The sequence below is a fragment of the Canis lupus genome, chromosome 15 (assembly GCF_011100685.1).
Source record: "Canis lupus familiaris isolate Mischka breed German Shepherd chromosome 15, alternate assembly UU_Cfam_GSD_1.0, whole genome shotgun sequence".
Taxonomy (NCBI): Eukaryota; Metazoa; Chordata; class Mammalia; order Carnivora; family Canidae; genus Canis; species Canis lupus.
This window is the reverse complement of record NC_049236.1, coordinates 34,986,480-35,003,753: the sequence shown is the minus strand read 5'-3', so window position 1 is coordinate 35,003,753 and position 17,274 is coordinate 34,986,480. Positions and strand designations below refer to the sequence as shown.

The following is a 17,274-nucleotide window of genomic DNA, read 5'->3' as shown; positions in this document are numbered from 1 at the left end:
GTACCTGTTTATGTTCTTGTCTCCATTGTGTGAGAGTTCCTGCTTACTCTAGATCATTGCCAGCACTGAGCATCGTAGTACTTTATAATTTTTGTCAACCTGGGTTTTTTTTTTTTGATACAATATCATTGCATGTACATTGCCCTGTATGATTACAAATTCTAAGTATAATCTGCAATATATGTAAATATTTTTGTATGTCTCATAATGTATATAACCAGCCTCTATTTGCATGAACAACTGTTTCATAAACAATCCTTAAGATTGTTTCACAATTTTCAGAATGATCAAACACTGTGATGGACACTCTGTCTATAAATTTTTTCCTATATTGTATTATTTCTTTAGGGTAGATTTTTCTCTCTTTTTTTTAATTTTAAAGATTTATATATTTATTTGAGAGAGAGCGCAGAGGGAGAAGGAGAGAATCTCAAGCTGACTCCCTGTTGAGCATGGAGCCCGATGAAGGGTTCCATCCCATGACCCTGAGATCATGATCTGAGCCCAAATCAAGAGTCAGACACTTAACCGACTGAGCCACCCAGGCACCCCTCTATATGGTAGATTTCTAGAGTAGAATTATTTGGTCACAGTTTACAGGTAAAAAGAAACTGTGGGAGCAGTTGCCTTGGGGATGGAGGGAATTGAAGATCAGGGTCAAGAGAGGAAGTCTGTCCTAGGTCCTGCCCATTTGCATTCCCAGGTGGTAGAAATAGCAGCTGCAGAAGCTGAGGGGAGGAGGTAAAAGGGCCCAGAGCTTTGCCCAGAGGCTCCTCCTTTCTTCGTAGTTCTATTACCAAAGTTTTGTGATAATGAGGTATGGAATCAGAAAGCAGCCTTTTCCAAGATAACAGCATAAATCTCCGAAGTCTTACTGGTAGGGGGAAAAAGATAACACATGAAGCCAGATTTCAGGTCTTGTTTTGTTTTCTGCAGACACTGATCGAGCTCGTATATGGAAGTGCTTTAGGTGATTGCTTCCTTTAATCCTCAGCAGTCAGGTGATGTGGGTCTTGTGATCGTCCTCAGCTTATGAACCAGAGAACCAAGGCTTTGTAGCTGGTAGGTGGCGGCACCAGGATTGGAATCCAGGCGGGCAGTCTCCAGGATACCGTCCCGCGTCCCCGCAACAGTGCAGGACCGTCTATACTTAAGTGTGTGTGTGAGTGATCCAAGCAGCAGAGACTGTCAATACTGGGAGAAGGGAGAAGTGTGTGTGGACCGGGTCCGGGGGGGTGGGGGGGTGGGGGGGGCGGCCCTGGAAGGCTTCAGCAGGCAGCTTCCTTTTTTTTAGAACTATGACTTGGGCAGTTGTTAGACATCACATCAGATTTTTCTGGCAGTTTCACCTCCCACCATCCTTATCTTGCAAAGTGAACTGATAAAACACCAAGCAAATTCATGGACACTGTGTTCCTGAAGTGAGGCTAGCTCATCCTTCAGATTCAGTATGTGCTTAATGAAAAAATTCTCCTGGGCTGGCCATGCATAGAACGGAGTCGGCTCTTAGAGATTTCCAGAGAGCCACTTCCCCTGAGATCAGGGGAAGTAGGAGCCCTAAGTATCATGACTCCAGTAAATGACTTAACTGAATGGAACACTTTGTGCCTCATGCAAAGTAGGGCATTTTCTGTCATTGTTGTGGACTTTTCTGGAAAAATGCAGTAGCAGACAGCCAAGAGTCATCTGCAGTTCCTCAGACAGTGAAAAACCCTTTCCTTGTGAATGGTAGGGTCAAGAGTTTAGAAGTAACAAAGGCTTCATGTGAAAAATCTGTGCATACGTGATAAAAAATGAAGATTCAAACCAACATGGGAACCGTACAACAAAACAAAGCACACACATTTGTGGAATCCTCTACTCAATTTAAAATGTGTATTTTTAGTAAACAACTGAGTATGTAATGAACCTCTACCAAATCTGTGAACTGTAATATATTCTTCCAACCAAATCAGGACTTCATTGGCAGTCATTTCTCCAACAAAAACCTTATAGAATCACTGCTTTGTGCTAGTGTAGTGGTGGCCAAGGATAAAGGACACTGTCGTTGGCCCTCGAGCTCTCCATACCTGACTTGAGCTTCAGTCTGTGCTGTGGCCAAGTCCTGATGCCAGTGGTCTTATTAATGAGCACCACATGCAGTCTCTCCTTTGTGCTTCAGTTTCTACAGCTGGTTCCCTTCTGTGATGTAACAAGGGGCCAGAATCTAGAACTCTGTTCCATAGATGATTTCTCCAGAGAAAAAAAATCCCTACACCACTCACTCCTGCTTGTTCCTCCCTAGTTTCTCCTGTGAAAGTTACCACAGTTGCACCAATTTAGATTTTGAAGATAATTTTTATGTTTTTAAATTTTTTTAAGGTTTAGTTTTTTATTTTATTTTAAAGATGTTTTATTCATTTGAGAGAGAGAGAAACAGAGACAGAGCCCCCCAGCAGGGGGAGAGGCTGAGGGAGAGCAGACTCTCTCCTCTCCCCCTGCTGAGCTGGAAGCCTGACATGGGCTCAGTCCCAAGACCTGGAGATCATGACCTGAGCTGAAGGCAGACCTGTAACCGACTGAGCCACCCAGGCACCTCAAGATTTAATTATTTTAGAGACGGAGTGCAAGAGAGGGGAGGAGGAGAGGGAGAGAATCTCAAGACTCCCCACTGTGCACAGAGCCCGACATGGGCTCCATCCCAGGACCCTAGATCATGACCAGAGCCCAGATCAAAAGCCAGACTCCCAATTGACTGAACCACCCATGTGCACCATCCCCCCTGCCGTGTCACTCTTATAACCACATCCATAGTGCGCTCCTCCCCACCTAGCTCCCCATTTTTGGCAACACCAATTTCTCCAACATTTCTATAATTTTGTCACTTCAAGAATGCTACATAAATAGAATCAAAGTATTATAACTTTGGGGGATTGGTTTTTTACTCAGCATAGTTCCCTTAATACTTACCTAGGTCATTGTCTAGCAGTAGCCTGTTCCTTCTTTACTGTTGAGCCATAGTCCATAGAACAGATCCCCCACACAGTCTTAACTGTTCACCTGTTGAAAACACCTGAGCTGTTTCCAGTTTGGGGCATTTTTTTTTTAAGATTTTATTTATTCATGAGAGACACAGAGAGGGAGGCAGAGACATAGGCAGAAGGAGAAGCGGTCTCCCCCACCCCCCCCAACGCTGCCTCGCCAGGGGACTCATCCCAGAATTCTCTGGGATCACAACCTGAGGCAAAGGCAGATGCCACCACTGAGCCACCCAGGTGCCCCAAGTTTAGGGCTTTTATGAGGAGAGCTAACATGAACATTCATGTACAGGGTTTTGTGTAAACATTTGCTTTCTTTTCTCTGTGATAAATACCTAAGTGCAGTTTCTGGATCTTATGGTATTTGCATGTCTTTGTTTTCTTTTGTTTTTCTTAATCTCTGCACCCAACATAGGCTTGAACTCACAACCTTGAGATCAAGTGTCTCATGGTCTTCCAACTGAGCCGGCCAGGTATCCCTGCCTGTTTAGTTTTATAGGAGAATGCCAGACTGTTTTCCAGAGAGGCTGTACCATTTTACATTCCTGCCAGCATATACTTTTTCTGTGTCCTTGCCAGTATTTAGTGCCATCACTGTATTTTAACCATTCTGATAAGCTATAGAGAGGTTGTTTTTTTTTTTTTTTTTTTTTTCTAGAGAGGTATTTTGTAGTTTCCATTTGCATTTCCCTGATGGCTAATGATGTTGAATGACGTTTCCTATGTTTATTTGCCATCTATACATCTTTTATGAAATGTCTTTTGTCTATTTTTAGTTGGATTTTTTTTAACTGTTGAGTTTTGAGAGTTCTTGATGAATTCTAGATACTAATCAAATAATTTGTGGGCTATGTGGTTTTGCAAATATTTTCTCTGCATTTGTATCTTGTCTTTTCATTCTCTTAACAAGAAAAACAAAGCAAAAGTTTTTCATTTTGATGAGGTAAAATGTATTTTTTGGACTTCTTAATGTAGCCTCAAATCTGTTGGGAAGACAGTGTTAGAGACCAATTTCTAGAACAGTTGAAGCCTCCCAGTAGAACCTTCTTTAAGATTCATTGCTTTTGAGAAGTCACTAGCATGAAATTGTCACATTTGCTGAAAAAAGGAAAATTAGAAGGCAAGTTCCCCAGCCTGTAGAGCTTGAATTGAGTCTTTCTGATTTCCTGGTTTTTATGAAAATCTTAGAAGTTTTGGGCTTCTGTGCCAGATGGTTGCTAATGCTAAACATATAGCAATGATTGTTTTCTTATAGTCATATAGAACATGCTATGTTAGAAATTAAGTATAAATGTTACAAGGAGTCATTTCCAGAGGTGTCTGGCTGGCTCACTTGGTGGATGGAGCATGTGACTTTTGATCTCAGGGTTATGAGTCCCACGTTGGGTGTAGAGATTACTTAAAAATAAAATCTTAAAAAAAAAAGAGTGTGGTCATTTCTGGTTGGAAATGCATCAGGCCTGGAAGCTTCTGATCCTTAACATAAACATATGTATGTGTGTGTACATATGCACACACACACACACATATACAGATATGATCAGCATGTATTCAAACTAGTTGTATATATTTTTAAATACTGGTGTATTCTTTCCCCTTTGTCCTTAAATCCTCAGGAAAAAAAAAAAAAAAGCTTACTGCACTTTTTGTCTTATGAATGTTTCTCCCAGAGGGAACACTTACCCATACTATTAAATCAAAATGGAATATGAAAGGAAATACATTTTCCTTTACTTTGTAAGAGGCTTACATTTTTATCCCTTTTTGAAGTCAGACTTACGTCTGTATTCTTCTCCCTGCTGTAATGACATGGTAAACCTGTAACACCCAAGGAGGTGAGGTCCTTGAGGAGCCACTGCCCTCCTTTGCCCTCCTACTGAACCAGGGACATAGCTATCTTTATATCTATAGCAACTTTTTTTTTTTTTTTTTTTTTTTTACTATCTCCCTGTCTAGATGGATTCAGGATTGGACCATGTCTAACTCATTTTTGTATTCCCAGCCCCAAGAACAGATAGCGTCTGTCACACCAATAACACTCAGTAAGTCATTGGAGAAATTAGAAATTTCAGTAACTAGTCAGTATCTGAAAATTGGTAATATTCATTATTCAGCAAATTTCATTCTTGTATATTATTCATTTCAACCCCTTTTGAGGGCAGAAGCTATGTTCTGCTTATGTCTTACTCATTTTTTAAACCTAAATATTTGGAAAATAAGTAGACATTTAATGAATGTTGAGTTTATCCATCATTCAGTAAGTATGTATTGAGTACATGATACTATGTTAGGGACCATCAGGAAAATACATATTTACCTAAGAGGCATAGTCCTTTCCTTCAGGTAACCTGTAATCTAGTGGAGGAAGAGTACACATATAAATTATCACATAAAATATTTAAATAACGTGATAAGATATTATAACTTTTGTGTTAAAATGGGAAATCCAGACTAAGCTAAGATTAATAGCCCACAGGAAGTCATCTGGAATAGACTGCCCAAGAAAGGCTGTCCAGCTCGTGACCTGATTAAACTCCCTGCTCTCACCAGAGTTCTCTGCTTACTCTCCTCTATTCATGCTACCCACACTTGTTGCCTTCTCTTGAGATGTCACTCTTCTGTTTGTCTTCTTTCTACTCATAGCCAGCATTGAATGCTGTGTTAGTCAGGATTCTTGAAACTGGCTTAAGCAAAATAAGCAATACATTTCTTCATGTAACTGGAAAGGAGGTCTAGCCATGTCTGGTGTGATGGATCTACCACCATAATGGTACCCAGCAATTTCTCGCTTATCTATTGTGCATACCACACAGGTGGATACTGTTTCTCCTTTCTGAGCTGGGCTGCCCCCCCCCCCTTTTTTTTTTAGAGAGAGAGAGAGTGACAGAGACCATGTATCTGAGTAGGGAGGGATGGGGGCAGAGGGAAAGGGAGAGAAAGAATCTTAAACAGGCTCCATACTTAGCACAGAATCCAATGCAGGGCTCGATCTCATGATAACAACGCTGAGATCATGACCTGAGCTGAAACCAAGAGTCAGATGCTTAACTGACTGAACCACCCAGGCTCCCCTGGGGCTGGACCTTTGACCGATTTTAACCATTACAGTGTGACAGAAGTGATACCTGCCAGTGCCAGGCTGGGCTTTAGGTTTGGTAGCTTTTATTTTTGCCCTCTTGGAAGCCAGGCACCCTGTGAAAAAGTGCGGCTACCCTGACTGAAAGAGGGGAACCCTGGAGAATGAGAGACTATACAATATAAAAATAAAAAAATAAAAGGAAACCCAGAGACCTGGCCAGCCCAGGCATTCCAGTCTCCCCTGAATGAGTGAAGCCATCCTGGACTCTCCAGCCCCAGGCAGCAGCCCAGGGAGCAGAGAAAAGCCACGCCCCTTGGAGGCCTGCTCAGATTGCAAAATCATAGGCAAGTGAATGGGATTGTTGTAAGCTAATATACTGTAGGGTGATTTGTCATGCAGAAACGGATAATGGGAAGAGCTGGATCTAGTCCTCTAATAATTCAGTAAAAACTCTTTTCTCCTTTCATGGCTCTGCTTTCTTTACAGGGGCTTTGTGTGGTGGCCAGGATGCCCACCACTGCAGCAGCCTTACGTTCCACCAGCAGGTTTAGCAGTGCCTACAGCAAGGGCACAGCTCTTTCCCAGCAGCTGCAGCAAGCCTCAGGGGTGGTTCCTCTGGGCTGTGACTGGGGCAGGTACCTGTCCTTGCACAAGCCACAGCGACTCCCTCTGATTAGTCAAGGCCGGGGTACCTCTTCCCCTAGGCAGATGTGGGGTGTGGTCCACCTTACCTAAACGACCTGCTTGGAGGGTGGCTGTCCTATAGGGCCCAAAAGAAAAATCCAGCCACTGTTTTGAGAATAAAAGCCTGCATGCTCGGCAGGCATAAATGACAAATATGTATTATAGAAGTCAAGTGTAATCCTACCTCTTTTATAAAGCCTTTTCATGTCATTCCAGGGATCCCTGGGTGGCTCACCGGTTTGGCGCCTGCCTTTGGCCCAGGGCGTAATCCTGGAGTCCCGGGATCGAGTCCCACGTTGGGCTCCCAGACTGGAGCCTGCTTCTCCTTCTGCCTGTGTCTCTGCCTCTCTCTCTCTCTCTTTCTCTCTCTATCATGAATTTAAAAAAAAAAAAAAAAAAGCCTTTTCATGTCATTCCAAACTTTAAACTATTGCAGCTCAAATGGCCCAACCTACTTCTTTGGTGCTTATTAGTGTATGATCTGTTTACTGGTCTGCTTACACTTCAGAAGTAAATTCTTATTTTACACCCTAGATTTTATACCTTTGTATTCCTTATTGATGTGGCTGCATGTGTAACTTTAAAAGTGTGATTTTTTGTTTGTTTGTTTTTTCAGAGAGGTTTTTAGGGGAAGGATCAGAGGCACAGACAGTTCTTACCTTGACAGGAGACATTTACATTTTCTCTCCCTCTCAGGGATGGACACAATCCCAGAGGGATTGTCTCCAGAGGTATGGATAGGGTCTACTTGGGTCCTGCTTCCCAGTAAGGGAGCCAAGTGGTGATCAGCACTGCTTGTTTTCTTTCTTTTGGGGGAAGTTTGTGCTTGTGCTATTTAATTTATGTTTTTTTTTAAATGATTTATTTATTTATTTATTCAGAGAGAGAGACAGAGACAGAGACATGCAGAGGGAGAAGCGGGCTCCATGCAGGGAGCCTAACATGGGACTCGATCCGGGGTCTCCAGGATCACACCTCAGGCTGCAGGCGGCGCTAAACCCGCTGTGCCACCGGGGCTGCCCTAATTTATGTTTTTAAAAACATATTTTGGGGGTGCTTGGGTGGCTCAGTTGGTTAAAGGTATGCCTTCAGCATGGGTCATGATCCCAGAGTCCTGTGTCTGGCTCCCTACTCAGCGGGGAGTCTGCTGCTCCTCTGCTCCTTCCCCCTGCTTGTGAATGCTCTCCCTCTCTCAAATAAATAAAATCTTAAAAAAATAAATAAATAAAAGTAAAAACATTATTTTGTATAGATGTCCCATAGAACAGCTTTTGGTTAACTAGTTTATGAAATAAATGATCTATAAAAGGAAATCCTCTGCTAATTGAAATTTAAATGAGCCTAATGAAGTTTTAATTCATCCTTCTCATGGAGAGTCAGGTCACCATTTCCAGGATGGAGTCCTAAGAAAATGGAAAGTATGTGCCTGTTGACACACCTTCCAAAGCCCAGCCTTAGTTTGTCAGAGACTTCACTTAGGTGTGGCCTCCCTAAAGTTGTTTACATGCATATTATGCACACCTGAGTAGTATACTTGCTATAGCCTCAAATAGCTGGAGGAAAAATTGGTGTTAGGTAAATGAGGGGGAAAACCCAGAAATGAACTCCCATAGATTTTCAGAATGGCTTTTTGTGAGATAAAGTTGACATAATGACTTAATAGTAACAGACTATCTTGCTTTTATATCAAGCTTTAATACTTATAAATGTGCTATTATATTTGTTTAATTGAGCAGATATCCCAACTGGTGACACAAATATCAGGATAAAGAATGCTATTATCACATCTGTCCCTTAAATCTTTGTGGCCTTTACATTTTTTAATTATTTGGAAACATTTTCTCTGGGTGTAAATGAATACACATCCAGAGTACCAGTGGTCATTTGTTAAATAGAGCCTTTTTTATACTCTCATACCACTTTCTGGTTGAATTGTTTATTCCCCCCCCACCAGAGATAAATAATACTGTCCTGAAATTTGTGTTTTTTTGAGCTCTTGCTTTTCTTAGTAGTTTCAGTTATAAATCTTTGTTCTCATAAAAATGACATTTATTCTTCACATTTTTTAGCTTTATACAAATAGTATCTTATTTCATATGCTTTCATGTGACTTGGGTTTTTTGTTTGTTTCTTAGTAATTGATTGTGAAATTCATCCATACTGATTCTTTTCATTCAAGTTCTGTTTGTGGCTTTTCTTTATTTTATTATTTCTTTTCATAAGCAGACTTTTAAACATTTTAGTGTAAGTCAGATCTTTCTGGTTTATGCTTTTTTGTGACCTGCTTTTTATAACTTGAGATCATTGTCATATTATCCCATTTTCTTCTGGCAATTTTATTTATTTATTTTTTAAAATATTTTATTTATTTATTCATGAGAGACAGAAAGAGAGAGAGGCAGAGGCACAGGCAGAGGGAGAAGCAGGCTCCACGCAGGGAGCCCGATGCAGGACTTGATCCTGGGACTCCAGGATCATGCCCTGGGCCAAAGGCAGGCGCTAAACTGCTGAGCCACCCAGGCATCCCTCTGACAATTTTAAAAGCCATGTTTTTTTCTACTTTAGGTCTTTAACGTACCTGGTATTGATTTTTGTGTATGCTGTGAGGTAGAGATTTTTTTTTTTCCAAGTAAAAGGCAGAGCATGTCATTCCATTACTTTGCTTAAAATTTTCTAAATCTTCCAATGTGCCTCGGAATTAAAGTCAAAGTTCTTAAAATGGCCTAAATCATTTGTCCTCTATGATCAGGCATCTGAAATGTATCTGACTTCATCTACTGTCTTTCCAGCGAACACTGGCCTCCTCATTTTCTTGGGGGGAACAGCCGAAAGGGGAATGAACTATGTTCCTGGTTCAGGGCCTTTGTACTTACTGTTCTTCCATCTGAGATTTTCACTTATCTATATTATTGGCTCTCTTAATTGTCAGGTCTGTGCTCATATGTCACCTTATCACGCAGGCCCTCTCTGGCTGCCCTAACTAAATTCACTGACACACACACATATGCACCCACACACACTTGAGATCTCTCTTCTCTGCTTTGGACAAACTTGCCTACAAAATCTCTGAACCTGGTAGAGTTGTGTATTCTACTGTTTTCAACTGTTGATTTCATTTCTTGAATGGTTTTAGGACTACATGAGATTTTCTATTTCATCTTAAGTTTTAGTAAGTTCACCCGCTTTATTTAAAAATATTTTTTTAAGGGGGGCTTGGGTGGCTCATTGATTGAGCATCTGCCTTTGGCTCAGGTTGTGGTCCCAGGGTCCTGGGATCAAGTCCTGCATTGGGCTCCCCATAGGGAAGCCTGCTTCTCTGTCTGCCTATGTCTCTGCCTCTCTCTGTGTATCTCTCAGGAATAAATAAAATCTTTAAAATATATATATTCTTTTCAATTTTACTTTTCAAATATTATATGCATACAATGAAAGCATTCAAGTCTAAAAAGCATATAGAGTGAAAAGTTAATCTCCTATGCCTTCCTTCTAGTTACCTAGGTAGGCATGCGGCTTCCATTTTATCCCAAATTTATTTATTTATTTTTAAAAGTTTTAAAGGTTTTATTTTTAACTAATCTCTGCACCCAACATGGGGCTGGAACTTACTACTTCCAGATCAAGAGTCACATGCTCTACTGACTAAGCAAGCCAGGCACCCCCATCCCAGGTTTAAATATAATAACATACGAGCGAGGTCAGTTTGGTCCAACCACCTGGCAGGAACTATTCTGTTCACCTTTGGTATTCAAGCCTCTCTGTGGGAATTCTGCTCCTGTCAGTCTTCCCTGATCTCAGCAGATCCCATATTTTCTAGATAAACACAGACACCTATCTTTACAGTCCAGCGGCTTTTCTTTGGCTCTGTGGGGACATCCACTCCTTAATGTTACTTTTTAGCTGTATCTACTTTACAGTCCAGTGGCTTTTCTTTGGCTCTGTGGGGATATCCACTCCTTTATGTTACTTTTAGCTGCATCTAGGAGTCCCTAGCGAATTTCTCCTTGGTCATTGGCTTTCCCTGACTTAATGGGAATGGTTCTTACTGCTTTGCTCGCTTATGACTGTGACGCCTCTCCCCAAGCGTCAGGTTTGGACTCAGGACGGCTGCTCATGGGAGTAATTTGTTGATCAGATTGTTCACAGGTATAAATTGAAGCATACTATGTGGCCCCCTCTCCTGCCATCAGTTTGTCAATTTCCTTCATTTCTTGTTTATCCTCTTAGAAAAATATGGTATGTATATATAAGCATACACATGTATTCTGTTTTTACATAGATGGTGGGATACAATATATGTTATTCTGTACTTTTTTCTCTTAGCCATGTATGCTAGAGAGAGCTCTGTAGCTATAAAGAGCTGCTTCATTCTCTTACAGTTAATACTCTACTAGCTGGTTGTATCATATTTTATTCAGTCTCCTTCAGAAAAACATTTAGGTGGCTCTCTTTTTGCAGCGATCTTCTAACCAGTGTCCTTTACACATCTTTAGTCAGTGTTTCACACAGCTATCGGATAGATCTCCTTCAGCTTCCCACCTGATACTGTCATTTCCCCAGTTCGGAAACCTCCAGCAGCTGCCCAGCACTCACAGAATAAGGCTGAACCTCCTCTCCTTGAAAGTAGAGCCAGGGACCACATGGTCTCCACCTACTTTTCCCCTTGTGTCCTCCTGTTCCTCAAGACACCCCCTGAACTGGTGATTTGAGATGTTCCAAACCGACCTTTGTTTTTATGCTCAGTATTTTTCTTCTGCCTGCAACACCTTCCCCCTCAACCCTTTGAAGAGGAGAATCATATGCTCCTCCCTTCCTACTAGGCTTGCTGTTACCTGGCCCTCTAACTTGAGTTCTCTTTGGAGCAGCTGCAATTTTAGCATTTTAACTCAGTCTCCCACTAGTACACCCTTCATAACCGGACCAGGTGTTCTGAATGTTGGCTTAGATAATAGATTTAACTGTTCATCAGTCAGTCCTTTTTTTGTAGACTTCAAATTTGGGGAGGGGCAGGAGGGGTAGAGGGAGAGGAGAGAGAGAATCCTAGGTAATCTCCACACCTAGCATGTAGCCCCCATTCCAGGGCTCGGTCTCATAACCCTCAGAGCATGACCTGAATCAGACATGCTTAACCCACGGAGCCACCCAGGCTCCCCTAAATCGCAGACTTCTTGTGGGCAGGGACTATTCCCTGGAAATAGAGACTACTAAAATGAAAAGATTGCCTTCCAGGTAGGTTCCACATCAAAGAGAGCCAGGTGTACAAAATTAAAATACACAACTCCATAGACCTTTGTTTAAATGCAAGTGTGCTCAGCGGGATGGTAGGAAAAACATGGGCTTTAAAGAAAAAAAAACCCATCTCTGGTCCCTGCCCCAGGGTGTGGCCCGTGGTAGATGCCCGAAACGTACACGTTGAATTAAAAAAAAAAAAAGACAAAAAAACCCCTAAAAGAAAGCACTTAAGGCGAGCCTCAACATCTTGCCCCCAATCCCTCTTTTATCATAAACATACAAATAAGCCCACGATTAGGGTAGGTGTCAATCAAATTTTGAGGAAAAGGAGGCCAGTGTGGGAGAGTGTGGATTCAAGTTTCAGCGATGGGGGACGGGGGGAGTTGCACGTGGGGCAGGTCGGGGGCCCAGCGCGGGGAGGGGAGGCGGGGAGAGGGCGAGGGGGAGGAGACCCGGCGTGCCCGCCCCGCCCCCGCCCCTCCGCCCCTCCCCCTCCCCCTCCCCGCGGCGGCGGCGGCGCAGGGCGGGCGCGCGGGTGTCGGCAGCAGCTGCGGCCGCCCCCGCCGCCCCCGCCGCCCCCGCCGCCCCCTCGGCCGCGGCTCCCAGGGCGAGCCCGGCGCGCTCGGCGGCTCGCGGCGCGGGAGACGCGAAAGTTGCGGGCGCGAGCGCGGACATGCCGGGCAGCGACACGGCGCTCACCGTGGACCGGACCTACTCCGACCCGGGCCGGCACCACCGCTGCAAGAGCCGGGTGAGAGGCGCGGGCGGGGCGGGGCAGGGCAGGGCAGGGCAGGGCGGCGGGCGCGAGGCCGGGGGGCTGTGGCTCCGTGGCCGCCGCTCCCGCTCCCCTCTCGGCCCCCGCGGCCGCCCCGGGTCCGCGCCGAGGCGCGCTGGGGACCGGGGCGTCGGAGCCCGGGTCGGGGGCAGAGCGCCGCCGGCCCCCCCGCGCGCCCCGGTCCCCGGGTCCCCCCGCCCCCCGCGCGCCCCCGGCCCCGGCGTCCCCGACGGCCCGCGCTCCGCCACCCTCCGCCAGGGAGCGCCCGCCGCGAGGGAAGCCGCCGGGGGTGGGGGGGGGGCGCTCGCCCCGCCGACCCCCGCGTGCCCGCGCCCCTCCTGCCCGCGGGGGTCGGGCTTTCCCGGGCTGGCGCGGCGGCTGCCCCGGCCCGGCCCTGCCCGGCCCTGCCCCGGCGGAAAGTCCGCCTTGGCGCTGCCGCCGCGGGGCTCCCAGCCGCGCCGGGCGGGCGCCGTCTCCATTGTTCGCGGTGTAATTTGCCGTGGCTGATTTTGGCTGTGGGCGAAAGTAGCTCCGGGAGCCAGCCGCGGGGACGAGCCCCGTAGGGCTCCGACAGAGAGACGGGGCCGGAGCCCGCGCCCTGCGCCCCCCGCGGCCCCGGGACCTTCGCCGGGCTGGGCGCACCGGGTCCCCCGGCGCACGGAGCGCCCGAGGCCCGGCGCGCCCTCCCTCCCCGGCACCTGTGCGGGCGGAGCAGCCGCAGCTGCCCCCTGCGCGCCGCGCACCCGCGGGGACCCCAGCGTCGGAGCGTGGAGCGTCTCGTCTCGCCCGGGAAAGCTCAGGGTCCTGCTCACCCCCGGGCCTGCCTACGCCCGAGGTCCGGAGGCCGCTGGACGGGTAAAGTGGCAGTGGTGACCTACGCAGCTCAGCCCCTGGTGCGGGCTTTGGGAGTTTCATCATAACTCGGGGAACTAATCAGTTATCCCAGAAGTGAAGTAACGAGTCCCAAGTTTTCCCTTTTTCCTTTAGTATCTGTTAATTGAGTTAAATTTTTACAGATTAAACTTACTTGGTGGAGATTATTGCATCCACTCCACTCCCCCAAAGAATTCTTTTTTTTTTTTGCACTTTATTTTTTTATTGAATTATAGTTGACATTCAATGCTATATTTAATTTTGGGTGTACAGACTCGTGATTTCACAATTACCCTACGTTACAAAATACCATAATAAGCTTTGTGTTTTCTTTAGAAGTTTCATAGCCATTTGTTATGAAAATAACCATAAACCCCTTTGGGAGAAAACATGGTGAAAGGTCTTTGGTTACCTATACATGTACAAGGGTTTGGAAGATTGACTGCTGGTTAACACAGTTAATGAGGAAGAAAGGTGAAGATCGTTTTCTAGTGCATTTGTAATTGGAGGAGTCTATTAATGTTGCAGTTGACAGAAGAAATCTCAGACTTGAAAAAAGTTGTGGAAGCTTGGTTTCTCTTGTCACAACTGTGATGATCTTTGTGTAAACAACAAGATTAGTAATCTTTGAGGGATGGGTGGCTCATTGTGAGCTCATTTAACTGATTTGGCAAAACTCATGGATCTTTGCAAAACTCACTGCTCATAATCTGTGACATAGTAGTGACGGAGTTCATACTTCAGCTACCTAGCTGAAAAGTGGCAAAGCAAAACTATTTTAACTGCAGATTGTTTTCGTCTCTGCTGGTTCTGCCAGTATTCTACAGATCCCTTCTCTGTCAAAAGACTACAATCTAATGTGAAGGGAGTTGCTTCTTTTCCTTTTTTTAAAAGAAAATTTTTTTCGTTTCTTTTTAAATGTATTTTTTAAAAGGTTTTATTTATTTGAGAGAGAGAGAAAGAGAGTACAAGCAGGGGGGGGGGGGGTGGGGGGGTGGCGAGAAGCAGGCTCCCAACTGAACCCAGGAGGGATCATGACTTGAGCTGAAGGCAGACGCTTAACAGACTGAGCCTCTCGGGTGCCCTGGGAGTTGCGTATTTCTTTTAAATTCTACCATTGATGTTCCACATACTACATTGTTTTATTAGCATATAGAAATACCTGATCTTTGTCGGGAGAGAGAGAGAGAGAGAGAGAGAGAGAGAATATTAAGTAGACTTCACGCACCTCATGGAGCCTGTCCTGAGGCTGGATCTCGTGACCGTGAGATCATGACCCAAGCTGACATAAGAGAATGACCCACTGAGCCACCCAGGCACCCCCGAGACACCTGGTTTTTTAAATAGACTATTGATTAAACCTATGTTAGACACTATCTGTACTGATTATTCTAAGTTAGCTTATTGGGCGAATGAAGTCTAGGGAGAACTAGACAAACTCAGACCCAGGAGGGCTAGAACTTGAGCGAACAGTGACTGTTTCTGTAGCAGTGGTGCTGAGATCCGTGTTTAAACTTCTTAACTCTCTGCTTTTAGGGTTTTATTGTTGAGATGGCAAAGAATACAACTGGAGGAAATTTTGTAAGCTGATAACTTTTCTCAAGTGAGGCCGGTGTAATTTTGAGTCTGTCCCTAAGGCCACGGTAAGCCTGCTATAATGAAGGGAAAGTATCAGCAATTTTCCTGTGCAGAAAGTATTTTGCCCATCAGATGATTCTGGCTCCTGTTTTGTGAACTCTTTTAGATTTAGCTTATAAAGATGTATTTTTATTTTTCCTACACTCAGGAAATCTGTGATGCAGGAGAACTTCAGGCAGTATTAGGATTTAATTTCTTTTTTTTTTAAACATTTTTAAAATTTTTATTTATTTATGATAGTCACACACACAGAGAGAGAGAGAGAGAGAGAGGCAGAGACATAGGCAGAGGGAGAAGCAGACTCCATGCACCGAGAGCCCGATGTGGGATTCGATCCCAGGTCTCCAGGATCGTGCCCTGGGCCAAAGGCAGGCGCTAAACCGCTGCGCCACCCAGGGACCCCAGGATTTAATTTCTTGACGTCACCACCCTTTGGCAATAAACCATGTAGTATAGGATTTTTAAAGAACCCTTTTGTGGACTCAGGTGGTAAATTCGCTCACCTAAAAAACACTATACCTGGAACTGGTGGTGCATGTGATGAGTTGATTCACCTTTCAGAGATACAAAGTTTCCTCCCAGGAAGGGAGTCTCTAAGACTCTAAGAGATCAAGTTCTTGGTTGCTGAATGGTCATTTTTTAAGTTCAAAATTGATACCCTGTTGAGATAACAGGAAAAATACACATCTCTCTCTTGCTGAATTTGGTTAAGCCTTTGAGACCAGAATAATAATGAGGCAGTGTACTATTTTAACGTTGCAGGAGTCTATTTTTACAGCCAGGTGGATTAACCTAGATTCCCCCCTCAGTAAAATATAATATAACTAATGAATTCTGTGATTATCTCTAAGCTGACAAGTCAAGATCATTCACATTTTAAACTTCATCAGGGTAAAACTCCGAAATGGTGCATGTTAACTCGACATAAAATATCCCCTACTTTAAAAGAAAGAACATACATAATTAGAATCCTACTTTTTTTTATGCCCTAGATAGTTCAAGCCTGTCATCTTTTTAAGAATACAGGCAGTCTGTTTTCTATATATTAGCTGGTTTTTGTTAATGAATTACGTGTGTATCAAATTTCTGTTAGCTCTAATTTTAAATGTTCTAAAATGGCACCTTCAGCCCCTTGTGGTTAGTGGTCAGCAGCTGGGGCTCTCAGATCAGGTGACCTGGATCATGGCCCTGGCTCATCACATTTCCCAACTGGGTGAGCACTGGGGCAAGGTCTAACCTTTCTGAGCCTCCAGTTCCCCTCTATAACAGAGGTGATAATAATCATTACTTCTGGGAGAGACCGTGAATCGTCAGAAAGAGAACATTAGTTTAAAAAAAAAAAAAAAAAAAGGTGTGCACTCAAGGTTAGATGTTTTTATCCCTATATGAGTAATTTTTTTCCCCTTATTCTGTTGGTACCACTGCTAAGTGCTTACTGTCACCCCATCTCTAACCTGTCAGCTGTTACACTGGGCCTCTCTTGGTCTTTTCTTTGGAATTGGTTCCTTAAACCCTGTGTCCCGCAGTCATCTCCCACCTTCATATAGCCACTTGGGACCTCTGGAATTGGTAATGGTGTACTAGCTTCCTCATTGCTCCCTGATTTCATCAACCACTATTCCATCCTGCCTACGGGGACCACAGTACTCTGCCTAGACGCCCCCTTTCATTAGGCTAGCCCTCAGAAGACAGATCTTGCACTAGTGCTGCCGTGGACCTGCTGTGGGCCCTATAATTATTCTGAGTCTTAGTTTCTGCTTCTATACTCTAGGGGTGTTTCAAGGAATAAATAATGGTAACTTCTATAAAATGTCAGGTACCCAGAAGGAACTCAGTAGATGGTAGCTATTTTTGTTCCTACTATATAAGAAGTGGTCATAAGCTTGAAAATGGGAAGACTGCTAATTTTGTGAATAGAGTAGACTTTCTTGGGCATTTTTAGCGTTTTGTCCCTCTTCCATCATATGTTCCTTATCACA

At 44.4% G+C, this 17,274-nt stretch overlaps 1 protein-coding gene across 5 annotated transcripts in view; it reads left to right on the top strand.

Moving 5' to 3' along the window:
- The window catches only part of TMCC3 (transmembrane and coiled-coil domain family 3), a 261,930-nt gene that overhangs the window by 178,266 nt on the left and 66,390 nt on the right, over positions 1-17,274 (top strand). The window contains exon 1 of one of the 5 annotated variants that reach the window (XM_038558659.1): positions 12,610-12,760. The exons of 3 other annotated variants lie outside the window; for them this stretch is intronic. In XM_038558659.1, coding sequence (XP_038414587.1) covers positions 12,683-12,760 — 78 coding nt within the window. In that variant the 5' untranslated portion in view covers positions 12,610-12,682. Of the gene's footprint in view, positions 1-12,609; positions 12,761-13,539; positions 13,640-17,274 lie in introns of those variants that run through there. One more of the 5 variants, XM_038558666.1, reaches the window with a different exon arrangement.